Source organism: Bombus affinis, chromosome 3, assembly GCF_024516045.1.
Source record: "Bombus affinis isolate iyBomAffi1 chromosome 3, iyBomAffi1.2, whole genome shotgun sequence".
NCBI lineage: Eukaryota > Metazoa > Arthropoda > Insecta > Hymenoptera > Apidae > Bombus > Bombus affinis.
Window position 1 is genome coordinate 11664667 of NC_066346.1, and position 27349 is coordinate 11692015.

The 27349-nt window shown below is 35.1% G+C and overlaps 5 protein-coding genes across 19 annotated transcripts in view; all 5 read right to left on the reverse strand.

Moving 5' to 3' along the window:
- LOC126914981 (uncharacterized) overlaps window positions 1-3354 on the reverse strand; it is a 37959-nt gene extending 34605 nt beyond the window's left edge. Inside the window, exons 1-2 of the mRNA XM_050719308.1 lie at window positions 2559-3354; window positions 1404-2488 (exon numbers count right to left, since the gene is read on the reverse strand). The gene's annotated coding sequence lies outside the window, so the exon portion shown is untranslated. The remainder of the gene's footprint in view (window positions 1-1403; window positions 2489-2558) is intronic.
- Window positions 1-8237, reverse strand: part of LOC126914735 (uncharacterized) — a 16229-nt gene extending 7992 nt beyond the window's left edge. For 2 of the 4 annotated variants that reach the window (XM_050719115.1, XM_050719112.1), the window contains exon 1: window positions 47-247. The gene's annotated coding sequence lies outside the window, so the exon portion shown is untranslated. Of the gene's footprint in view, window positions 1-46; window positions 248-5531 lie in introns of those variants that run through there. The other 2 variants (XM_050719117.1, XM_050719114.1) reach the window with 2 other exon arrangements.
- Window positions 1-17061, reverse strand: part of LOC126914700 (uncharacterized) — a 31147-nt gene extending 14086 nt beyond the window's left edge. For 3 of the 9 annotated variants that reach the window (XM_050719026.1, XM_050719027.1, XM_050719019.1), the window contains exons 1-7: window positions 16444-16572; window positions 5332-5531; window positions 5023-5142; window positions 4831-4948; window positions 4217-4478; window positions 3576-3680; window positions 3371-3461 (exon numbers count right to left, since the gene is read on the reverse strand). In XM_050719026.1, coding sequence (XP_050574983.1) covers window positions 3371-3461; window positions 3576-3680; window positions 4217-4478; window positions 4831-4948; window positions 5023-5142; window positions 5332-5496 — 861 coding nt within the window. In that variant the 5' untranslated portion in view covers window positions 5497-5531; window positions 16444-16572. The other 6 variants (XM_050719022.1, XM_050719021.1, XM_050719024.1 and 3 more) reach the window with 6 other exon arrangements.
- On the reverse strand, window positions 5724-16384 carry LOC126914708 (uncharacterized). 4 transcript variants are annotated; one of them, XM_050719054.1, is made up of 9 exons: window positions 16244-16384; window positions 15957-16076; window positions 15748-15865; window positions 15141-15402; window positions 14508-14612; window positions 14303-14393; window positions 8716-8861; window positions 8444-8576; window positions 5724-8373 (listed from the first exon to the last, which is right to left on the reverse strand). In XM_050719054.1, exons 1-9 carry the CDS (start codon window positions 16382-16384, stop codon window positions 8323-8325), a joined length of 1167 nt encoding a protein of 388 aa, XP_050575011.1. In that variant the 3' UTR covers window positions 5724-8322. The 4 variants fall into 4 exon arrangements, 3 of the variants coding, with proteins under 3 accessions (XP_050575011.1, XP_050575010.1, XP_050575012.1); XM_050719053.1 differs by lacking the exons at window positions 8444-8576; window positions 8716-8861 and adding exons at window positions 13515-13647; window positions 13775-13920; XR_007709773.1 differs by lacking the exons at window positions 8444-8576; window positions 8716-8861 and adding exons at window positions 13515-13676; window positions 13775-13920 and having other exon boundaries at window positions 8360-8373.
- The window catches only part of LOC126914738 (mannosyl-oligosaccharide alpha-1,2-mannosidase IA-like), a 588982-nt gene continuing 577955 nt past the window's right edge, over window positions 16323-27349 (reverse strand). Inside the window, exon 4 of the mRNA XM_050719122.1 lies at window positions 16323-16505. Within this exon, the coding sequence (XP_050575079.1) occupies window positions 16470-16505 (36 nt within the window). The 3' untranslated portion in view covers window positions 16323-16469. The remainder of the gene's footprint in view (window positions 16506-27349) is intronic.

Here is a 27349-nt window from a genome sequence, read left to right on the forward strand (position 1 = left end):
TGATACATAATAGATGTTCACTTTGAGAAAATTACAGTCTACATACACTTATTTCCTCTGCATATTTTCCCTTATTTTTAGTTTGGTTTTATTTTTTATTAGGTGCTAGAAGACGGAAAATTTGTCGCAATGACGGTATTTCCGCAGACGCCGCGAACTTCATAGCAACATTTCCTTGGTGTACTCTCTTCGTCATTTTGATCAATGGATTTGACAAAGAGGAACAGCCGCCGAGGAGCAGCAACAGTTCAGAAATTTGATTTGTATCAGGTAATTGAAAATGAATATCGTAGAATTGACTGAAAGTGATAAGTTTTCTCTGTTTGGTGAAAGAATAGAAGATGAAGCAGCAATTAATTTCAGTAGTGATAGGTCATGGACATGAATTTAAAATGTCTAACGATTCGTATAAATTACATAATTAGATAATTCGGAAAAATTAGCTATACGCGAGAAATGGACAAAGGATATACATCAACGACTGATACTATGAAGGAAGAAATGATTCAGGTATTTTCATTATTGTCGCGTGTCAATTTAAATGTATCGATATTTGAGAACAACAATTTTCAAAACATATCCAGATTTTTATGAAATTTCAAGCTGGAAGTAATACATAAGATGTTATAACGATTTTAAAGAAAATATAAAATATTCCTTGTTTTAATAATTTCAACAGTTGGTATTATGGTGTTGAAATGTATGGAATTACATAAACATTGTTATTATAAGAGTCAATAATATTTTAACGATTCTAAACTCGTAAAGCTGTTTGACTATTCCCGAAAAAGAAAAGTTCAATTTTTGGTTTTATACGATCACAGGGAAAGGACGACATAAGCCATATTTCCTACGTTTTACAGGATAGGAATTCCAACATTGCCAAAATGGTGTTTATATACGTGTGTTCTTTTAAAAACATTCTAATTTTGAAAATTACTCGTCATAATATTCCAGTATCAGTAATATATTAAGATAATGCTTGCCTTAATAATTATACTTTTGCCTTCCATAAAACTATATATCAGATATTTTCAAACGATTTGCATTCTTGGATCTAACAGATTATTTTCACTTTCAATTAAGTCATAATAATTCAATTACGTTGACCGATAAAGCGATGGTTAAATATAATATAAAATGTGTATGAAAAGGAAGTCATTGATATTGTACACCGTGGTCAAAATATTCGTCCGCTGTAACTATTTGTTACCAGCCTATTGTTGAATAACACCTGCACTGGTCGGCGAAAATATTGCATGATAGATTGAACTTGCAACACAAACCGCAGAAAAATCCACAGTAGCAACCACAAAAAAATAATAAGAGTAAAGGAAATACAGACCATCCTTCTATAACACGGTTAATTCGTGTCGCAATCGAAATTATGTTACAAGGATAACCTGCTATAGAAGGGTGTTCGACCGTTCGCGGAGAGCCGCGATCGCGAAGAAGTGCGCCGACGAGAGTCGCAAATTCCCGTTACGATTTGATAATCGACGCCACGAATTGGTCGATCTCCTATTTCTGTTAGCATAATAGACGAGGTTGAACTGATGATAACGCTTAGTTAACAAATTAAGATAAACTTTATTCCAATAACTTTGTAGGAATAAATAGTTACGCGTGGTGCGTGTAGATGCATTTTCAGCGAAATGCAAATAGTAAGTTGAACTGATGACTGATCAATGATCGGAAAACCAGTCAAGAAAAGGTGACTGTTCTAAGTACGAAAAATCAGTTAAGATCATGACTGAGTTAAGGATAATAAACGAGTGAAGTTCGGAGACGTAACTGTCGTGGAGGAGAGCTATTGATTGGTGTGTAAATTCGTAGGTTTATGTAAAACCTTATCAATGTAATCGTTATAGTTCAGTTCTGTTATGCTGCTAATTAAATTTCAAAATGTTTCGTACAACATATATAAAACATATATTCATAGAAGAAGTTTTGTAAAAGATTACAATATTTGTAATACAAGTTCATTAGCTACCTACCTCAAACTTCGCAATCAAAGATGTGCCACCTGTTATTGTAGTACTCTGTTTGTTGCGCTAGATAGCGTACGTGTAATGTAGTGCTCGATTGCATACAAATGAAGTTATTTAAATTTGTGTTCGGTTACAAAAGTAAGCAGTGCTGAGTGTTAGATTTACTATGCTTTTAAATATGGCATATCCTTCAGTATATAATTGAAAGAAAGGAGAGAGTGACTATATATTATAATACATTAATATGCAACAATATCATACTAATTATTAAAGCTCACACTATGGTATAATAGTTACTTCTAGTCTATGCATTTTACACGGCATAATCAGGAAACGTCAACTTTATTCACTAAAACGGCGAATACACACGTTGACTATCAGAAATCTGACTTCAAGTAACAATTTCGCTGCTGTCAACATCATAAGTCAATGATGCATTAAACATTCTATTGACTTGAGTATATCACGGTAAAGTATGAGAAAGACGTACTCAGCAACTGAAATGCAATAACATTTAACTAACAGGTATACGGTATCGATTATACAGTAACAGACTGAAGGAATTACCGTCGTGAAACCGGCATGAGAAGCAACGAAAAATCCGAAAATATTTATCACACTTTCCGTTGAACTCCTCAACATGATAAAGAGTAACAACTTCTGCGCTTTTACAGGCATGCAATACCATGTAGAATTGTACCTGCATATTGTTGCATCTCTTAAAATACTTTAGTAATATAATCGTGTTACTTACTTAGTAAATAGAAACATTTAGACAAATAGAAAATGATTTAATGGACAGCAATAGAACAACCACATTTAGTCAAATTTCAGCTTACGATTCCTTAAACACGTTCAGACTGCGATCTATTATAATTTGTCCGGAATAGCAAGATATGTACAGGAATGCTAAATGACTAATAAGGAAAAAGATACACATGAAGATTTCTTTTTCATCTTTCGCGTCTGTTATCATTTTAGAAAGCTGCAAAACATTAGGATAAATTAGAATCAATTTTTCCATTGTGCTCAATTGTTCCGCATAATGTCAGTGTCTTTTCTCGTAAATTCTATCCTCCTAACAAAAGTAATGATAAAGGACACATTTTAATTTACTTTCGTTCGAAATATTTGAACTCTATGTGCAACAAATTGATCTGAAATATTCGGTCGATGTTACCGATATTTGTATAAACTATCTATATATATTCATAACCAATGAAAGATAGTATTCCTTTTCAGATTTCACTTTTACAGTGTACCATTTATAAGAGAAAGAGCAGAGAAGGTGTAAAACTTCGAGAAGGTGCTCTCACACATTACATTCATTGAGGATTTTGGTTTCTCCCAACAACGTGCAGAATTGAAAGAATACTTACTCGATGCAAACTCACAGAAACAGACACCACGGCTACAGCAGATGGCAGAAGATAATGTATCCGATAATTCGATAATAAGTAATTGATGAAACTTCATCAAGCGAATGAATTTCACAAGAAGCGTCGGCAGGAAATGCATGGAAAACAAAGTAGGATCATCTTAAATATCTACCATCGAATACTCATTATATTCGAATGTACCAACAGTAGTGTATTCCTGTGATTGTCTACGACGTAGCGGAAGTCCCTGAAGTTCGGGTCGATCTGCCTCGACGAAGACAGACCCGCAATTGTTTTTCGCATCCGATAGCTAAAAACGTGCGGAAATTTTCAGACAAATATAAGCTAACAACCTAACAAGGAATTTCGCATGCAATCGTTTGAATTATCCACAATCAGCCAACAGTCTGCAAAATAATGCACTATTGACTGTATTGAGATATATTTAGAAGAATTAAATGATCACACAGATAACCATTTCTCTTAGGTCGACTGATTTGAAAACTGTGTTTGACTAAAATACATTGTCGCCATAAGAATTCATACAAACAATTTCATCTGAAACATGCAGCGCATACGAGCAAAATAGGAAAGTCTGAGAATGACCCTTCGCGAGAGTGAGAACCAGGTAAATCGCAATGAAATATAATCACTAAAATTCTACGACAGCAATGTTAACGATCCGCTGCAAAACATGTTCCCTGTTTAAATGTCATTGTGTGAATATTTTGGACATCGTGTATTGACCTGACAATCATGAACATTCTAACGTTGTAAGTGATGTAAGGTATATATTGCACGCAATGACAATGTGAAAAAGGGAAAAGTTTGCATTTTCATTCATACCTAGTTATCTCGAACATTCCGCAAATGTAGTGGGCAAACACAACAAACGTCAGATCCGTACCCGCCACACACAACAATCCAATTGTATAAATAACTAGGATATTCACGCATACCATATCGACATACTCTATGCGGTCGTGAGAAAACATTGTTAAGAGGGAAAAATAACGTCTTCGAGATTCGTTCAAAGGCATTAGCAGATCCAATGTTATCGGAGTGAAGACATACGACGCTGCTAATAAAGTCCATGAGCAACATAAGCCTAAAACGGGAAGAGTATGGTTTAATGATAGCGTGATATCTTTGCACCCGAACGCTTTTGTACTATCAAATGCTGTTAGTCTCGTACCCACGACAACGGAAGCAGTTTTTCACTGTTTTCTTTTGAATAACACATATTTACCATATAATCGTATTAAAGGAACAGTATTTCTGACACAATACTGCGTCATGTGCAAGGGATTTGACATTTCTCGTTTTGTCGAATAAAGCCAATCACATAAACGAAGTTTGACAATGTTACGTTTACGTAATATTCGGAAAAAAGTATTCAGATACTAAGATAATCGCGAGTACGGTGACGAACTGCACGACCACAGAAAATGTTTTCATACATAGGAAAATATGGATTATGGAAGTCGAATAATCGACGTATTTCATCAGTATGTAAATTTCAAATTGATCCTTCAGCATGGTCTCTGTCGTGCGTAGATAGTCAAAAAGGCATTCCGTCTGTATCCCCATGAAAAAATATATATGAATATGTTCATTTGAATTTCACAGATTCACTTTAGAGCATAACGTACCGCTGGAAACACTGCTGCGGAAGAAACATATCGCATGAGAATGGCCGTAATTGGACAAGTTGCAGATAACGTTATGATGCAACCTCGAAATGTAATACCAGATTTATAAAGCGATAAAACCTAGAAACATATTCTGTTAATTCTTTATTGCAAGACGGACGTCACATAGTTGTATAGTGTTAATACAATAACATATTTATCTTCTCACGAATTTGTAACGAGCAGATTTGCAATAATAGTTGCGGTGCACATAAATTGGAAGCATAATTACCAAATAAATTAGCTAAAATAATAATGAATTCTGGTTACCTGGAAAACTATGTAAGCGAGTATAATAACAGAAATCAATATTCTGTGAATCGTTGAGTAAATCGTCTTGTGATATGGCCAGAGTCCTACGACACTCAGTAGTATACGATAAGTATTGTACTGCCGGTAGAACACATCCATCTCGCTTCGATAACTGAAGAACATCTGTGCGGAAAATTCGAGGAATCATCCAACAACACCTCGCCACGATTTATTATTTCCACTGTTATCGTTCCCTCTTGAATTTGTTCGTGCCGTTTGTCTATAGAAGTAATTTATAATGCATGGAAATTACAGTCATTCCGCGGCATCGACCGAGGTCATTAAAGCCTCCCAAGAAATTGATACATAATAGATGCTCACTTTGAGAAAATTGCAGTCTACGTACAATGTTTTTCCTCTGCATGTTTTCTCTTATTTTCAGTTTAGTCTTATTTTTTCTTTTTTTTTTTTTTTTAAGTGTTAGAAGGGAGAAAATTTGTCGCAACGACAGTATTTCCGCAAACGCCGCGAACTTCACAGCAACATTTCTTTGGTGTGCTCCCTTTGTCATTTTGTTCAATAGATTTGACAAAGACGAACAGCCGTTGAGGAGTATCAAATCGTAAAGTGTTAACTTTACGATTTCGATTTGTATCAGGTAGTCGTAATATTTGAAACATCAGCCTTTGGCAACAAAATATACGTACTCGTTATGACAATTATTGTCTGAAGTGGTTCTTGTTTGCTGAGTATCCTGATCTTCACAATAATTAACATTGCAATCTGTTCTTTTTGCAATGCTATTGTTAACCTCTGAGTAAGTAATACTATTATGCTTAATTTATTCTTACGCTAGAAAAAGACTCGTTTGGCGTTCAATCCTCTATGAAGTAACGCAATGTGGGATATTAATACGATATTGCAGATAAAATCAAATGTGATAATATCTAATATGATAAAATTTAATATAATACACACGATTGGAAATGAATATCGTAAAATTGACAGAAAATGACAAGCTTTCTCTGTTGTAGATTTGGTGAAATTTTATAAGATGAACTAGTAATTAATTTCAGTAGTGATATGTCATGGACATGAATTTACGATGACTATCGAGTAATTCGGAAAAATTAGACATACGCGACAAATGGATAAAGGATGTACAACAACGACTGGTCCTATCAGGGAAAAAATGACTCAGATATTCTCATTATTGTCGCTTGTCAATTTAGATGTCTCCATATTTGAGAACAGCAGTTTTCAATATATACCCGGATTTTTGTGAAATTTCAAGCTGGTAATTTTATGAGCACCAGATATTGTTCAACAATAAATTTTCTATAGGAATTCTGTGACTAATATACGGGACAATTGAAAAGAATCTTCTGTCGTCAAATTAAGAATTTCTTATTAGTACTGAAATAAATAGAGACGAATGATCTTAAAATATATACAGAGGCGTGACAATATATCATGGAAAAAGTGCTGCATATTATGATACTATAACTTCCACGTACTTAAATTATAAAACGTCAAGTGAAGTTTATCCATGCATGTGGTGTTATTTCGGTTCAAAAAAAAAAAAAAAATATGAAATATGCTACATTTTAATAATTTCAATAAAAAGAATTATTATGTTGATATCTATGGTATTACATAAAGATTAACAAATCTAAACTCATAAACATTTTCGACCATTCCGAAAAGGAAAGAAATATTCGTTTATTCTCGATGGATGATCGCACGAAAAAATCAAACATAACTCCGATTTTTGATTGTAGATGAAAATCACAGAGAAAGAGCATCATAGGTCACATTTCCTACGTCTTACAGGAAACGAATTCTAACATTACCGAAATTGTGTTTGTATTCGACTGCGGAATTATGCGTGTACTTATCCATTCAAACTTGTCTTAATAATTATACCAATTGTTCGTTCGCAATTACATTTTCTGTGTACTAATAACGCAATGTATAATATTAATATCATATTTTCAGTAAAATCAAATATTATGTCTATCATTCGAAACACACGCGGTTGTAAATATAACACTATAAAATCTTTTTTGTTGAATATATTTATGTTAGGTCGGGCGACATTCTGCCTAGAGCAGGTCACACACCGCGGTCAAGATGGCAACCAGAAGTCCGCAGATCCTTCTCCTGCGTACCTTCAATAGTCTCAAGTACTCACCATAAATCCCAGGAATTTGCTAGTTAAGGTCTTTCAGACCGAACGAATATTCTTTCCTTGCATTGTTTTCTAAAGTTTATTGTCCACCATAGGTTGACACGGAAAAGTTGCCTTTTCTCACGTATGAGTCCTCTCACTATCAACTTTATTTCGAGGGCGGTTGGCATCCTACATCACCCACCACCATAGCAAATAACCAATTAAGAACGAAGCATATTTACCTCATTCTTCTACGCAAATTAGCATCAACAAATCCGACGGTCCCGTGCGCTGGACACACCCATCCTTAGCTTTCTTCCGCCACGGCAACGTCGCCAATCTTCACGGATTTTCCATCTTTCAAACAGTCAACATCCTTTTGACCGGTTTTACACCCACAGATCAGTCACTTACTTAACTCATACATACACACCAGCGTAACTATCTTCTTTAACAAGTTGTTGGAATAAACTGTGATTTGTAACTTGTTATATCAGTGCAATATTCAATTTAACTACCTCTATTATCCTAATCGAAATAGGGGATCGATCATTTCGTGGCGCCGATTATCTAATCGTAACGGGAATTTAAGATTCTCGTTGACGTGTTTCCTCGCAATCGCGTCTCTCCGCGAGTGGTCGAAAATTCAATTTATCATGACAAGAGTGAAAAATAGGAAACGTAAAATTAATTGAAAATCCAAATTCTGTTCCCCTTCAGAATTTTCAAAAGAATGAAACATAAACCAGTCATGAATATAAATTATTTATTATTAAATATTAATTCATATCACTACTACCAACAACTATCGTAAATTCAATGGTGCTGGAGAAATTCTACTGAAGAGAGTATATCATAGTAAAGTACGAGAAAGACGTACTCAGCATCTGAAATGCAATAACATTTAACTAGCAGATATCAGACAACGATTATACAGTAACAGACTGAAAAAATTACCTTCGAAAAACCGACATGAGAAGCAGCGAAAAAACCGAAAAGGTCTATCACACTTTCCGTTGAACTCCTCAACATGATAAAGAGTAACAACTTCTGCGCTTCTACAGGCATGCAATACCATGTAGAATTGTACCTGCATATTGTTGCATCTCTTAAAATACTTTAGTAATATAATCGTGTTACTTACTTAGTAAATAGAAACATTTAGACAAATAGAAAATTATTTAATGGACAACAATAGAACAACCACATTTAGCGAAATTTCAGCTTACGTTTCCTTGAACACGTCCAGACTATGATCTATTAAAATTTGTCCAGAATAGTGACATACATATAAGAGCACTATATGACTGATAACGAACATACTAGAGATGAAGATTTCTGTTTGATCATTCGCATTTGTTACAGCATTTGAAAGCTGTAAAAAATTAGGATAAAGTAGAATCAATTTTTTCCATTCTGTTCAATTGTTCCGCATTATGTGAGTGTCTTTTCTCGTAAATTCATCCTAACAAAAGTAATGATACAGAACACATTTCAATTTACATTCTATCGAAATATTTGAATTCTATGCGCAACAAATTGATTTGAAATATTTGACCGACGCTAACGGTACGTGTATAAACTATCTATATATATTCATAACCAATGGAAGGTAGTATTCCTTTTCAGATTTCACTTTTACAATGTACCATTTATAAGAGAAAGAACAGAAAAGTCTAAAAACCTTGAGAATGTGCTCTCACACATTACATTCATTCAGGATTTTAGCTTTTATCAACACAGTGCAGGAATGAAAGGATACTTACTCGATGCAAACACACAGAGAAAGATACTAGAAACACAGAGCATGGCGGAAGATAATGTACCATGTAATTCGATAATACGTAATCGATGAACCTTTATCCGGCGAATGAATTCCACAAGAAACGTCGGCAGGAAATGCATGGAAAATAAAGTAGGATCAGCTTAGATTTGTACCATCAAATACTCATAGTTAAAGGTACCAACTGTAATGTATTTCTATGACAGTCCACAACGTGTCGGAAGTTCCAGAAATTCGAGTCGATCTGCCTCGACAAAGACAGATCCGCAATTGTTTTTCGCAACCGATAGCTAAAAAAGTGCACAAATTTTTAGACAAATATGACTTAACAAAGAATTTCACTTTGTATCGTCTGAATTAACCCTAATTAGCTAACAGCCTGCGAATTATCGTATTAATGACTGTATTGAGATATATTTATTAGAATTAACTGATCACACAGGTAACCATTTCTCTTCGGTCGATTGATTTTAAAGCTGCGTTTAGTGAAAATAGATTATGGCCATATGAATACATACAAACAATTTTATCTGAAACATACAGCACATACGAGCAAAATAGGAAAGTCTGAGAATGAGAGTTAGGTAAGTCGTAATTGAATAAATTTACTGAAATTCTACGACAGCAATATTAACGATCCGCTGTGAAACACGTTCTCCGTTTAAATGGCATTGTTTGAATGTTTTGCATATTGTATATTTATCCTACCATCATGACAATTGTAACGTTGTAAGTGTTGTAAGGTGTCTGTTGCACGCAATGACCATTTGAAAAGGGGAAAAGTCAGCATTTTCATTCATACCTAGTTATCTCGAACATTCCACACATCCAGTGGGCAAACACAGCCAACATCAGTTCCGTACCCGCCAGACACAACAATCCAATTGTATGAACAACTAGGATATTAACGCATACCATATCGACATACTCTATGCGGTCGTGAGAAAACATTGTTAAGAGGGAAAAATAACGTCTTCGAGATTCGTTCAAAGGCATTAGCAGATCCAATGTTATCGGAGTGAAGACATACGACGCTGCTAATAAAGTCCATGAGCAACTCGAGCCTAAAACGGGAAGAGGATGGTTTAATGGTACCATGATATCTTTGCATCCGATTTTTTTTTATACTAACAAATGATGTTAGTCTCGTAACCGCGATAACGAAAGTACTTCCTTACATTTCTCCTTTGAATAACACATATTCACCATATAATCGTCTTACAGGAACAGTATTTCTGACATAATATTTGTGCAAAGGATTCGGCATTTATCGTTTTCTCTAATAAAGCCAATCACATAAAGGAAATCGCGATTACAGTAACAAATTCTATGAATATTGAAAATGTTTTCTTACATAGGAAAATGAATAATATATATGTCGAATAATCGACGTATTTCATCAGTATCTGAACTTCAAGTTGATCTTTCAGCGTGGTGTTTATCGTGCGTAGATTGTCAAAAATATATTTAGTCTATACCCACATGAAAAAAATATATATCAATCTCTATAGTTAAACTTTAGTTCATTAAAGTTGAACTAGGGTTCACAATAGAGTATCACGTACCACTGGAAACAATGCTATGAAAGTGACATATCGTATGAAAAAGACCGTAACTGGACAGATTGTAGATAACGTTACGATACAACCTCGAAATGTAATACCAGATTTAAAAAGCGATAATACCTAAAAACATATTCTCTTAATTCTTTATGTCAAGAAGTACATCACATAGTTGTATAGTCTTAATACAATAACATATTTATCTTCTCACGAATTTGTAACGAGTAGATTTTCAATAAAACGTCGCAGTGCACAAAAATTGGAAGCATAATAATAATGAATTTTAGTTACCTCGAAAATTATATAGGCAAGCATAATGACAGAAATCGATATTCTGTGAATCGTACAGTAAATCGACTTGTGATATGGCCAGAGTCCTAAGACATTAAGTAGTATACGATAAGTATTGTACTGCCGGTAGAACACGTCCATCTCGCTTCGATAACTGAAGAACTTCTGTGCGGAAAACTCGAGGAATCATCCGACAACACCTCGCCACGATTTATTATTTCCACTGTTATCGTTTCCTCTTGAATTTGTTCGTGCCGTCTGTCTATAGAAGTAATTTATAATGCATGGAAAATGCAGTCATTTCGCGGCATCGACCGAGGTCATTAACGCCTTCCAAGAAATTGATACATAATAGATGCTCACTTTGAGAAAATTGCAGTCTACGTACAATGTTTTTCCTCTGCATGTCTTCTCTTATTTTCAGTTTAGTCTTATTTTTTCTTTCTCTTTTTTTAGGTGTTAGAAGGGAGAAAATTTGTCGCAAGGACAGTATTTCCGCAGACGCCGCGAACTTCACAGCAACATTTCCTTGGTGTACTCTTTTCGTCATTTTGATCAATGGATTTGACAAAGACGAACAGCCATCGAGGAGTATCAACAGTTTACGATTTCGATTTGTATCAGGTAGTCGTAATATGTGAAACATCAGATTCTTGCAACAAAATATACCTATTAGTCATGACAGTTATTGTCTGAAGTGGTTCTTCTATGCAGAATGTCCTTATTATTCCAATAATTAACATTGCAATCTGTTCTTCGTCCAATGTTATTGTTAACGTCTGAGCAAGTAATACTGTTATTCTTAATTTATTTTTGTGCTAGTTGTTTGGCGTTTGATTCTCGATGAAGAAACGCAATGTCGGATATTATTGCTATATTATAAATAAAATCTAATATAGTACATACGATTGAAAGTACAATATTAGCGAATGTTGAGTATTAGTTGAAATACTGTTGCAAGTTGAAAATTGAAAAGATTGAAAATGTATATCGTAGAATTGACTGAAAATGACAAGCTTTCTCTGTTGCAGATTTGGTGAAAGAATGGAGGATGAAGTAGCAATTAATTTCAGTAGTGATAGGTTGTGAACATGAATTTACGATGACTATCGAGTAATTCGGAAAAATTAAACCAACGCGACAAATGGATAAAGGATGTACAACAACGACTGGTCCTACCAGGGAAAAAATGACTCAGGTATTCACATTATTGTCGTTTGTCAATTTAGATGTCTCCATATTTGAGAACAGCAATTTTCATTGTATATCCAGATCTTTGTGAAATTTCAAGCTGGTAATTTTATGAGCACCAGATATCGTTCAACAACAGATTTTCTATAGGAATTCTGTGACTAATATACGGGACAATTGAAAAGAATCGTCTGTCGTCAAACTAAGAATTTATTATTAGTTCTACAATTCTTATTAGTAGTACAATATATCATGGAAAAAGTGTTGCATATTATGATACTATAACTTCCATGTACCTAAATTATAAAACGTGAAGTGAATTTTTTTTATGCATGTGGTATTATTTCAGTTTAAAAAAAAATATAAAATATGCTACATTTTAATAATTTCAACAGTTTGAATTATCATGTTGAAATGTATGGAATTACATAAAAGTTGTTATTGTAAGAGTCACTAATATATTAACGATTCTAAACTCATAAACTTTATCGATCATTCCGAAAAGGAAAAAAAAAATACTCGTTTAATCTTAATCGAGGATCGCACGAAAGTAATCAAGCATAAATTCAATTCTTGGTTTTATAAGATCACAGGGAAGGAACGACATAAGTCACATTTCCTATGTCTTACAGAAAAATAATTCCAATATTACCAAAATTGTGTTTATATTCGGTTTCGGAATTATGTGTGTGTCCTTTTATCTCGTTCAAACTTTTAAAAACAGTGCTCGTCACAGTACTCCAGTATCAGAGAGATACTAAAATATTATCTTAATTCTTATACCTATTATTCGTTCGCAATTACATCTTCTGTGTACTAATAACGCAATGTACATCCGGAATAAACGCGATTGAAGTTATAATGCTGCGGAATCAATTCCATTAAATCTATCTGACTTAAAAAGAGTGAAAAATGGGAAACGTAAAATTAATTGAAATTCGAAATTCTAATCCACTTCAAAATTTCCAGAAGAATGAAATATAAAGCAATGACTGATATAAATTATTTATTATTAAATATTAATTCAACACAGTCACTACTATCAACAGCAATCTCACAGTCAATTATGCTGGAGAAATTCTACTGAAAAGAGTATATCATAGTAAAGTACGAGAAAGACGTATTCAGCATCTGAAATGCAATAACATTTAACTAGCAGATATCAGACAACGATTATACAGTAACAGACTGAAAAAATTACCTTCGAAAAACCGACATGAGAAGCAGCGAAAAATCCGAAAAGGTCTATCACACTTTCCGTTGAACTCCTCAACATGATAAAGAGTAACAACTTCTGCGCTTCTACAGGCATGCAATACCATGTAGAATTGTACCTGCATATTGTTGTATCTCTTACAATACTCTAGTAATATAATCGTGTTATTTACTTAGTAAATAGAAACATTTAGACAAATAGGAAATTATTTAAGAACAACCACATTTAGCCATATTTGAGCTTACGTTTCCTTGAACACGTCCAGACTACGATCTATTAAAATTTGTCCAGAATAGTGACATAGATATAGGATCACCATATGAATGATAACGAACATACTACAAATGAAGATTTCTGTTTGATCATTCGCATTTGTTATAGCATTTGTAAGCTGTAAAACGATAGCATAAATTAGAATCAATTTTCCCATTCTGTTCAATCGTTCGCCATTATGCGAGTGCCTTTCTCGTAAATTCTATCATTCTAACAAAAGTAATGATACACGACACTTTTCAGTTCACTCTTCTTCGAAATTATACAAAACAAATTGATCTCGAATATTCGGTTGACGTTAACGATATTTGTATAAACCATCAGTATATATTTATAACCAATGTTAGATAGTATTTCTTTTCAGATATCACTTGTACGATGTACCAATTATAAGAAAAAGAATTGCGAAAGTCAAAAGGTTTCGAGAATGGTTTCACATATTACATTCATTGAGGATGTTACCTTTTTCCAATAACGTGCAGAAATGAAAGGATACTTACTCGATGCAAACACACAGAGAAAGAAACTAGAAACACAGAACATGGCGGAAGATAATGTACCATGTAATTCGATAATGCGTAATCAATGAGCCTTCATCCAGCGAATGAGTTCCACACCAAACGTTGGTAGGAAATGCATGGAAAATAAAGAGAGATCAGCTTAGATATTTACAATCAAATACTCATTATAGTCGAATATACCAACTGTAGTGTATTCGTATGACTGTCCACAACGTGCCGGAAGTCCCTGAAATTGGGGTCGATCTGCTTCGACGAAGACAGACCCGCAATTGTTTTTCGCATTCGATAGCTAAAAACGTGCGGAAATTTTTAGACAAATATAACCTAACAAGGAATTTCGCATGCAATCGTTTGAACTAACCCCAATCAGCCAACAGTCTGCAAAATATCGCACTATTGACTGTATTGAGATATATTAATGAGAATTAAATGATCACACATATAACCATTTTTCTTAGGTCGACTAATTTGAAAGCTGTGTTTGACTAAAATACATTGTCGCCATAAGAATACATACAAACAATTTCATCTGAAACATGCAGCGCATACGACCAAAATAGGAAAGTCTGAGAAGGACCCTTTGCGAGAATGTGAGCTAGGTAAATCGCAATTAAATAAATTCACTGAAATTCTATGACTTCAATATTAATCATCCGCTCTGAAACATATCCCCCCTGAAATGGCATTGTTTAGATGTTTTGGATATCGTATATTTACCTGACAATCATGACCATTGTGACGTTGTAAGTGCTGTAAGATATCTGTTGCAACGTACTGACTATGTGAAAAAGAGAAAAGTCAGCATATTCATTCATACCTAGTTATGTCGAACAATCCGCACATGTAGTGGGCAAAGAGAACCAACGTCAGTTCCGTACCCGCCAGAGACAACATTCCAATTGTATGAACAACTAGGATATTCACGCATGCCACATCAAGATACTCTATCCGGTCGTGAGAAAACATTGTAAAGTAGGAAAAATAACGTCTCCGAGATTCGTTCAAGGGCAGTAGCAGATCCAACGTTATCGGAGTGAAAACAAATGACGTTGCGAATAAGATCCACAAGCAACATAACACTAAAATGAGAAGATGGTGGTTTAATGATACCATGATATCTTAGCATCCGATTTTTTTTGGACTAGCAAATGATGTTAGTCTCGTAACCGCGATAACGAAAGTAGTTCCTTACTTTTCTCCTTTGAATAACACATATTTACCATATAATCGTCTTAAAGGAACAGTATTTCTGATATAAAACTTGTGCAAAGGATTCGGCATTTATCGTTTCCCCTAATAAAGCCAATCACATATCGAAGTTTCACAATTTTACATTTACATAATATTCGGAACGAAATATTCAGACATTAAGATAATCGCGACTACAGCGACAAATTCTTTGAACATGGAAAACGTTTTCTTACATAAGAAAATGAAAATTATATAAGTCGAATAATCGACGTATTTCATCAGTATCTGAACTTCAAGTTGATCTTTCAGCGTGGTGTTTATCGTGCGTAGATTGTCAAAAATGTATTTGGTCTATACCCACATGAAAAAATATATATTAATCTCTTTAATTGAATTTGGTTCACTAAAGTTGAACTAGAGTTCAAATTAGAGCATCACATACCACTGGGAACATTGCTACGGAAGTGACATATCGCATGAAATAGATCGCAACTGGACAGGTTGCAGATAACGTTACGATGCAACCTCGAAATGTAATACCAGATTTAAAAAGCGATAAAACCTAAAAACATATTCTGTTAATTCTTTATTTCAAGACGGACACCACATCGTTGTATAGTGTTAATACAACAACATATTTATCTTCTCACGAATTTGTGACGAGTAGATTCGCAATAAAAGATGCGGTACACATAAATTGGAAGCATAATAATAATGAATTCTGGTTACCTGGAAAACTATGTAGGCGAGCATAATAACAGAAATCGATATTCTGTGAATCTTTGAGTAAATCAACTTGTGATATGGCCAGAGTCCTAAGACACTCAGTAGTATACGATAAATATTGTACTGCCGGTAGAACACGTCCATCTTGCTTCGATAACTGAAGAACTTCTGTGCGGAAAACTCGAGGAATCATCCGACAACACCTCGCCACGATTTATTATTTCCACTGTTATCGTTTCCTCTTGAATTTGTTCGTGCCGTCTGTCTATAGAAGTAATTTATAATGCATGGAAATTGCAGTCATTCCGCGGCATCGACCGAGGTCATTAACGCCTCTCAAGAAATTGATACATAATAGATGCTCACTTTGAGAAAATTGCAGTCTACGTACAATGTTTTTCCTCTGCATGTTTTCTCTTATTTTCAGTTTAGTCTTATTTTTTCTTTTTTTTTTTTTAGGTGTTAGAAGGGAGAAAATTTGTCGCGACGACAGTATTTCCGCAGACGCCGCGAACTTCACAGCAACATTTCCTTGGTGTACTCTCTTCGTCATTTTGATCAATGGATTTGATAAAGACGAACAGCCGTCGAGGAGTATCAACAGTTTACGATTTCGGTTTGTATCAGGTAGTCGTAATATGTGAAACATCAGCTTCTTGTAACAAAATATACCTATTCTTCATGACAGTTATTGTCTGAAGTGGTTCTTCTATGCAGAATGTCCTTATTATCCCAATAATTAACATTGCAATCTGTTCTTCGTCCAATGTTATTGTTAACGTCTGAGCAAGTAATACTGTTATTCTTAATTTATTTTTGTGCTAGATCGTTTGGCGTTTGATTGTCTATGAAGAAACGCAATGTAGGTTATTAAAAATAAAACCTTATATAATACGCTCGATTGAAAGTGAATATCGTAGAATTGACTGAAAATGACAAGCTCTCTATATTGCAAAATTGCTGAAAGAATAGAGGATGAACCACCAATTAAATTCAGTTGTGATAGGTTATGGGCATAAATTTACGACGACTAACGGGTAATTTGGAAAAATAAGAGATAAGCGAAAAATGGACAAGAAATATACAACAACTGATCTATCAAGGAAGAAACGACTCTCAGGTATTTTCATTATTATCTATTGTTAATTTAGATATCACAATATTTGAGAAGAAGAATTTTGAAAATATCCAAATTTTTGTAAAATTTCAAGCTAAAAATAGTACACTTATTTTATAAGCACCATATATTGTTCATCTGCAGATTTTCTGTAGATCTTTATGTTAATCTAAGAATTTATTATTAGTTCTAAAAAAGTGCAACGAATGATCTCGCAATATATATAGTGTGGCGTAATAACATATCATGAAAAAAGTGCTGCTTATTATCATACTATGACTTCCATGTAGCTAAATTATAAAACGTCAGACGAATTTTATCCATGCGCGAGGAGTTATTTCACTTTTGTTACGCCACGAGGCTTAACACAGGCTGTATTTTCTAACCGTCACTCGCGGCCCTACAATGTCTCAGTCAGATCGTCTTATCTGACCGCCGGATCATATACAATGTATCGACGAGCGCATAGCTGTCGCCAAGCAGCGAGTTCTCGAAACGTCGAATTTGGTCCGTTACGTTTTCCACGCAAGAACAGACATACGTGATCATAGGCGCGAACGGTGGCGTGACCTAAGTATAGTGGGGGTCGTCTTAAAGATGAGACAAAGAAATCATCAAAAGTCGATCAGTTCCTTGTGACGCGTCGAACGTTACACTTTGAGTCAAATTCTGAACGCCAATTCAAGTCGATCCGCGACATAGCCAAACATTCGCTTATTTTATTAAGTATAATATCGTGCTACGTCCACCAAGAGACTAAGCTCAATTGTAAGAGCCTTGCTCTATATTGTATACATCTATATTATCTGCGTGCGATAAAGTTGTTAATTGTTTATATCTTTTCAATCGTGTAGACTAATTGTTGGAAATATATATTATTATAATTCTGTGACTCTCAGTGTTATACCGCATCAACCACCCCGATTATCCTAACCGAAATACGGGGATCGAACTATTCGTGGTGTCGATTATTCTAATCGTAACGGGAATTTACGACTCTCGTTGACGCGTATTCTAACGACCGCGTCTCCCCGCGATAGCTCGAAATTACAACTTTTCAAAAAAAAATATGAAATATGCTACATTTTAATAATTTCAATAATTGGAATTGTCATGTTGAAATGTATGGAATTACATAAAGATTAACGATTCTAAACTCACAAACCTCTTCGACCATTCCGAAAGGGAACAGAAATATTCGTTTACTATCGATCGATGATCGCATGAAAAAATCAACCATAAGTTCGATTCGTGGTTTTAGACAAAGATCACAGGGGAAAAGCATCATAAGTCATATTTCCTACGTTTTAAAAAATGGAATTGCAAGATTATCAAAATTGTGTTTATATTCGGTTTTGGAAATATGCGTATGTTCTTTTATCCCGTCCAAAATTTCAAAAACATTGCTCGTCATAATATTCCAGTATCAGTAATATATCAAGATACTGCTTGTCTTAATAATTATACTTTTGTTTTCCATAAAACTTCGCCAATTTATCAGCTATCTTCAAAAGACTTACATTCTTGGATCTAACAGAATATCTTCACTTTTAATTATGACATAATAATTCAATTACATTAAATCATAAAGCAATACTTAAATCAGAAAACCAACAAAAATCTACTTACTGACCATGTTTTTTTCCTGTGATGTTCAGATGAAACGACTGTTTTAATCGAAAGCGCATCTACGTTCTGCGCGGTTGCCTCGCGACGAAGTAGCGGAACGGAGCCAAAGTCGGTGATTTATGCGGTGTTTCGCGGCGAGCCGTAGCAAAATTGCCAGTCGTGAGGCCCCCGACCAGCATAACTGATTGCTCGAAGCGTTACGGTATCCTTCTCGATGTCCTTCCTTCCTTCCTACCAGTCTATCTATCTACCTACGTGCCCATTCGATGATTACATAGACAATGACGCTGATAGTGTGACCGTGCGATCGCCAGACATTGATTTGTAGCTCGTGTAATTGATGACAACCACAGTAGAAGGATACTTTCATTTTCCTTTTCTTTTTCTGTTGTTTCTTTAATATCATCCCTTTTTTTTTTTTTAATTTCTCGGAAAAATTTCTTTCATTGAATTTTTCTGGATGAAATTTAAAACCTTGAAAAATATCTTACCTGTTACGAGGAATATGACTAAATTGTTACATGATCTTTATTTCTACCTTTCGTTTACAGAATTGTAATTCCATATACTTAATTATTTGGTTTGACTGGCAAAATAAGAATCTCTCTTTCCAAAATTGAAAGTTAGTTTCACGAATAGCGGATAAAATATCATATAATTTATTCGACAAGTTATTCGTACAATTATTCTATCGAATTAAATTGTCCACGTGAAAAGAACTCGCGTTACTCCACCTAAAGAAATCAACTTTATCTCGCATCCCCTTTTTTCCATTTTCTTCTCGATTTTTACTCACGTATATTTCATTGGTGGAATTTCATGAAGGGATTTACTGCTTTTTCTACTTACCATAAATCGGCATAAAACAATAGTAGTGTATAACGTATGTAACCGTTCAATATATTTCAATCAGAAGCCGCTCAAACATTGTCACACGTCGAATGTGTTCTCTGTCATCTTTACCGTTTTTAAAAATGCGACTATTGCAAAGCCATATTATAACCAGATCCATTGACTACACTAAGAGACCATTTGAAGACCAAAGAGGAAAAACACGAGAAACAATTTAAAATTAATAAGTCTTATAATTTGGATGATTCGTAATAATGTATTTCCGTATATTGTATATCTTCTGTGGATTTTTCACCTTTTTGCATAAATGCATTATCCAAACACAGACTGCTAATTAATTTGAACAAAGTTGAATTTTTGACTGAGCGTTGAATCATAAGTTGTCGAAACTTGGTTAACTCAAATAATTTCACCTTACTCTACTTTACCGATTCTAAGAATCGTCGAGCTTCAGAGTCGAATAAATGGACGCGAGTAGGCGTACCGATATCGGTATCGTATCACAGCACCGTGACACTCCTTTGAAATGTCCTCAAGAGGATCAATGGAAAGGTTGATTCTTTGTATCTACAAGGGTCGTGCATGTCATTTTTCATTTGAACGATCGATCGATTGTTATCTCCGGTGACGCGACGGTCATTCTGTTATGATGTCTCCGTTTTTACGCTCGCGACACTTGAAGAATTAAAGTTTCAGATATTTCACGGAGATCCTGATTTACGTACGACATTCTTTGGAATACGACAGAGCTGCCAGCTCGAATTATCGATTTTTATGTGTTTCCACGCTGCATTCAAGCAGCACGATTTATGACTCTCGTTGGTATAAAATAGTTGTACATGTATGTAGATGTAGGAATCGGAGGGAAAATAACGTTTGTAATTGACGTTGATATTATAATGCAAATGACCAACTTACAGAGTCTAATTTGTTGCAGAAGCATTGTGACGAATGGACCAAAGAAGCGTCCTTTGAAATGAAATGCATTTCTAACTAGTCTCTCCTCTGCAAATGGTGAATAGCGCATTTATACCAATTTACTTGATGATTATTTCATAATTCATTAGAAGAAACCATACCACATTCTATTTACTATTTATCTGCATGAAAATCATGGAATGACGAGTGGATTAAATGTATGGAAAAAGATGTAGCTACACTTTCATTTGAAAAAAATTAAGTGCATCTTTTTTTTGATGGAAAATGTTTAAATACTTTCACGATTCATTGTATATAGCCATTTAGCAACAGTCTCGATAATATATTTAACTCTATTTAAAAGGTAAAAGAACACAATGAACTTCAAACGGTTTTACATAATTAAAAAAAAAAAAAAAAAAAAAGAAAGAATGCTACATAGAAAATTTTATCTCAGGAAAGCAGCGAATAACGCTGTTCCTGCGTCTACACAGCATTATAATTTTTCGATTTTACGACTCTGCTTCGAAACGAGATATCTAAAAAGTATCATATGCTAAACGTCGCTGTCGTAAACCCAATCGACTTAACACTTATGCTCATAAGAGCTCGGCGATTATCTTGCAGTTTCACCTAAGTACGAAGCGATAGTGATTTTCTCTTATCGTTTCGAGTCGACACCGCGGCAAGATCATTTTGTTTCTCTCGGAATCGTATCGAAACGAGATTAACCAATCAGACGAGAGGCATATACACACGAGGAACTGTTCATTATCGCTGTGGTGCGTGGTGCTACTGAAGACACATGACCATTCGTTGGATTAACATCCGACTAATTTGAGAACATAAACGAAACTGACGCGCAATTTCATCGTCCGCCATCGAATCGGTTCTGATGACGGGTTTTAAGAGTCGTCTTGATTAAAGTATTCCATGAGAGAAACAGAGCAAGGATTAGGTAGTTGATGACTCAAGGCCAACATCTCTTCTCTGTTTCACCACGGCCACACGAAACTCATAAAGGCACGATGACTTTGCGCTAATTACAGTGTTTCGTTGGATAAGAACTCCGGTTGGAGAGAATTGGAGAGACGTTACCACGTCCCATAATTTGCACGGTTAGCCTACCCATCCGTGAGCTCATAACCCTATCCGCAACCTGGATTTGACGTGATCCTGATTAACCTTTCCAAACCGGCAGATAAATAACTTTCAGCTGCGTGCTAGACCGGTGCAAGTTTCAGGGGTGGCTACCCATCGGTTTAAACGCTTGTGAGAAACGCCCGTCTACAAATCGCATACTTGCGGATGTATGTAGATTTTCGAGCTTGTTTCATTTACGTATTATACGTGTTGTTCTTCTTCAGTCGAAATGTTCCATTTACCATTTCTAAATCGACGAAGATCGTAGTTTTACCATGTTCCCTGTGCCATGTTTTTGTATCTTTAAATTCTTTATAAACGCACGGTTAGTAATTGTCTGTTTACAAAGGAAAATATTTTACAAAACTTTTAATCGCTACGAAACTTTCTCTTTTTTCAACTGCACGAACGAATTTCGCGAAGAATATTGAGAAAAATCGAAGAATAAGTGGAACAAAATCGTAACGAAAGAGTGAAAATCGAAAAATAAGAGATGGAATAATAGAGAAAAGGCGACAGATATTTTTAGACGTTTGGTTGTGATTTTATTCGTGTCTGAAGAAACGGTCGCGTTTCGTATAGTTGGAGGCGGCAAGGTCGGCGTTCAATGGCAGTAGGTGTCTCCAGAGAACGACAAATAAAACAAGTTAGCCTGTTTAAAGGCGTGCCCGTACCACGGTTCGTCACAAAGGCACCGAAAACCGCTCCTCTCCGAAAGGGAGACTTCATTAAAAATGCACCGGCAACTTCGGTGCACGCACTGTCTCCGGGAACAATGCGTGCACGAAATATGCGGATTGGCGTCAAGAGGATCCAACGAATACATTGGATCCACTGGCGTAACATTGTAAGGAGAACCGTTGTATTTTAGGAATGTTATGGCAAAACGTACACCGTCCATACAATTGCCCGCAAGAGCATTTTCATCAGTTTTAGAAATCGTTCATGAATATTTATGCGTCTTATACAAAACATTTTCAAATTTTATTATTACTACAATGAAATTCGACTATCACCATTATGCTGAAAAATTTGAAACGAATCTAAAAATGTACGCGAAGACTAGAAAATATTTAATGTCACTATTAATAATATTCAGTAGGTTGATATTTCATATGTCACCTATCTATAGCGAATTAAATTTTTACAAGCAACGTTTGCAATAAATATCTTGCGACTTCTATATACATTTTCAGATCGACTTCTTTCACCGATACAATCATGAAAATCATGCCTCGACACAGTGCCAATGCAAAATCAAAATACGTCGTATTACACATACAATACGGACATAAATGTTTCTATGATATATATTCGTATACTTTCATAAGTCGGTGTATATGCTTGAGTTTATATTTCATTTTCTTAATTACACTTAATTTCTCATTGTATACCATATACGTATACGTAACTAGTAAATTTCGTTATAGCTATCCTTTAGGAGTCCCGCTAACTAATACAATACAAATGTAAGCTACTTGCTACCTCGAATGTACGAGAAACATAGAGAAAACCCAAGAGATGAGAACATAGTACCGAAGGCAAGTTAAGTTCTTCAAAAGTTCGACTTCGATCGACTTCACGTTTTTATCGTCTCCCAGTATTCCCCTTAACTGTGAACTCGAACAGGCATCAGATAGCGGATTTGGCGTCGATTGAGCTTTCGTTCCGTCCACGTGGGCTCAGGATAGCGCATAATACGACGTGGTGTTTCGTTTTAACCCGCGTGGCAGTTAGGGAGTCAGCTTCCTCGTCGAATTTATCGGCCGTCCGAATCGCGGGCCAGTCCATATAACCCGTTCATGATCGGTTCCCACCTCGAGAGAGAAGGAGAGAGACAAACCATATATATATATACTCTCTCTTTTTTCCTCCCACCAACCCCCTTTTTTCGTCGACGATGCGTGCACAGGCTGGACGCGAATACTGTTTTCATTCTTTTATAAATCTTGCACAGGGTAATATATATCGGCGTAGCCGGGTGTATTCACTCGCGGCCGCGTTTTATGCGGCCGTATCCTTTTTGCATACGCGCCGCATTGAAATTGATTTCGACCAGGCCGACGGGGTGCGCTTGGACGGCCACCGGAAGATTAATACCCGCAGCGCCCCCTTTCACTCGCTGTTTTTTAATCCGGTCTCTCTATCTCTATCTTTCCCTTTCTCTCTCTCTCTCCCTCTCTCTTTCTCTCTCTCTCTCTCCGTCTCTTTCGTTATTCCAACGGTTGATTTGACCAACGCGTGGAAAAGCACGCCTCCAGCGCGTCATCCGCATTCTCTCTTGCATCTGGAATCTTCACATTTGTGATTTTTTAAAAAAGGGAGGAACTTTTGGAAGTAGAGAATTCTCCTGGAATTCCGAGGGAATTTTTTGGAGAGCGTCGATCGTTGATGCAGTGGTTGAGAGTCAATCAACGACTCAGCCTTATATGTTTTTAAATATATGCTTGTATACAGTTGAGAATAAAAGTGAGTGAACAGGCGGTGGAGATAGATATCGATAAAGTTTCCATATGACGAAGCATTTATACAGAAATGTAAATATTATCTTCAATTATTGAGATGAACAGAAAGTTGGGCGCCGTTTTTCGTAGCGAGATGGGTCTGAGTTCAAATAACGACTATTAACCTCAATTTAATTAATCTAGCTTGATATTGTTGATTAATTAGCAGTCAACCGTAAAGTATAAAACAAAATGTTCCTGACATTGGCTGGTACAAGTTCAAACATTCACCGAGATTACGCAAAACCACACGCGCTAATTGATTGACAAAAATTGGTGCAGCTTGGATGGCATGTATTCTATCCCACCTATCGTATTCTCTAGATCTTACACGCTAAAACTACCACTTATGCTACTTGTTACAAAGAGCTGGAAGAATTGGAACGTTTCTTTTTTTCAAAAGATTAAGCGATTTTACCTCGATGAAATAACGAAATTGCCATAATGGTGGCGAAAACTTATCGAAAAGAATAGTGGATACATTGACTGAAAATGATACACGATTTCAAGGAGAAAGTAAATTCTTTAGTTTGCTCGTAACAATGAGACGAACTTTTTGTTCAATATTTACCACATAATCTATGTATTATAAGGGTAATAGGTAAAGGGTAATAAGTAAATGTGTTAAAAGCTAATAAATAAAATTTAAGAATGTAACGCTACAGTTAGTTCGAGTAAACATTATTATTCCACTTATTTTTGTCCTCGATTGTATATATGAATTTTTTAAAACAAGATATAGTATTATCGTTAATCCTGCTGCGTTCATCGAATTTTTATATCTCAATCTTATCATTGTTTCAATCAGCACAAGAACTTATAGTATTTTAAGAAGAATACTTCAATAGAAGATAATGTGATTTTGTTTCAATTTGATACTCATATGCCCGACGATAATGAACCACTCGTTTGGCTTATAATTATATTTGACAGGGAAATGAAAGAGCGCAGGTATAATTTTCGATCAGGATAAATATTTAGGCCTAGTAATAGATTTTCATTTCGCGGACGGCAAACGAAGGGAAAAAAAGCAAAGCGTCAAACAAGTTTGTTCCATTAAAGCGGTGTAACTAACCCGTTATTGCTATTGAGATTCAAACGCAGTCAGCTATTTTCAGTGAAACGATTTTTTCTCCGGCAGACCGCTTTGTAAACGCGGGTAACGAATTCGTCCCTCTCTCTCTCTCTCTCTGTCTGTCTGTCTGTCTCTCTCTCTCTCTCTCTCTCACTCACTCGACAAAAAAAGGAAAAAATTGAATTTCGTTGCATCGCAAACTGCTGAAAACATCTAAAATTCGTGATAACAAATGATATATCAATTGTAATAGCGATGTTTCGTAAAAAGCGATACTTCGACGAAAAAAGAACGTCGATAGTTTTCGTAACATTCGAATGACTCGAAATCTGTGATCAATCGAAGATCACGAAAATTAAAGGGGCTTCGCTTGATCACGGAATGATGAAAATTGAAGGGGGTTAGGATAAAAGATCGAAAGTTATCGCATTAAAAAAATGTGAATCCGAAGATTCAATTAAGCTTAGTTTCCTTGGATGATTGGGTATATCCCAATTATAGTTTCGACATTATATTGTAATTATTGTATTTTATATGCTATAATGGAAAATTAAAGAAATTGATCGAGATTGGCTTACAACAAATTCTTTATCGATTTACGAAAAAACTGTTAATTAATATTCTTTTGTAAGGTAAATACCCATATCGTAATTACAATTTCAATACAATTTATGATAAGTTGTTATTATAGAATGATATAATTACTGTGAATATCATCATACGTAATGTTATGAATATTATAAGCCTAAATATATGTATGCATATATATTAAATCATTTCTGATGATTTCAAGATATTATAAAAAATTATTCAGTACACGATAGCTTGAACGTAGCTGAACGTATTTAGAAATTATATAGAACAGGTTTCTTCTCCATGAAAGAAACGCATAAAAATCCGCTGTTTAATTATGAGTTACATCCTTTTATATTAAACAATTTTCACGAATTTGTGAGATAAAATCAATTTAATCGCGTTCGCGAGTAATCTTCGTAGAAACACCTGCCGCAAAATGTCAGCATGGAAAACGAAACCACGAAAATCGCGTCGAAAGTGGTAGGACACGGTACCACATTGGGTTACCCGATATCTTAGAACGTGACCATAGCTTGGACACCGCCTGCAATATTTGAACGGACTGTGGCTGTGTAATAGAATCGCTCCTTTAAATTAAGTCTGATACAGTCCCGTTCCAGTTACGGGTCGTGCCATTTGTAAAAAAAAAATTGATATTATTTTCAGCCAACAGAACGAAAGGTGAAGCTGTAAAACAACGTACTTTACTTGGTCGTTTCAGTTTTGATTATAATTGAAATTATCGTCGAAACTGGTGTAATTTTATATTTTCGAAGCGGTCCCGTATTCTCCATGTAATATCTGATATTTTTAAGACAAGGAGATAAAAATTTATTTTATCTCCTGTGTCTGTCAAATGAACTGCACATTTTGACGTCCAATTGGCGAGAAAAAGATTGCCACGAATAATCTCTTAATTTCTACGTTGAATAAGTTTTATTACAGTTGTTTCCTAGCGTCTTCTTATTAAAGTGTCCATACGATATTGGCCGATTATTTCAAAAGATATTTTAATCACAGCACGTAATTTTAAATGAGATTATGAAAACAAAATACACTGCGAAATAATCAGAGAATCGTCTTTTCTTTATTTTCATTTTTATATGTATCACTTGCGTCTGTACACTCTTTTTTATATTTCTTTCTAAGGATTATCTCGAAGTAAATTTTTATTACGCTATCATACGAGTAACATGTCCCACTAATTGTAATTAGTAGGTTGTTATAGCGGTACCTCGTAAAAATATAAAAATCTTTCGTTCAACCAAATACATTTACGTTTTTCATCTTTTTTA

Bases quoted from the DNA above. Each gene is read 5' to 3' on its own strand.
- LOC126914708 (XM_050719054.1), bottom strand. From the start codon at position 16,384: ATGGACGTGTTCTACCGGCAGTACAATATTTATCGTATACTACTGAGT. The intron at 15,866-15,956 runs GTATGTGATGCT...ATGTGGGTATAG, and splicing joins CCGTAGCAATGTTCCCAGTG to ACCAAATACATTTTTGACAA. The intron at 15,403-15,747 runs GTAAGAAAACGT...TTCTCATTTTAG, and splicing joins TATAATTTTCATTTTCTTAT to TGTTATGTTGCTTGTGGATC.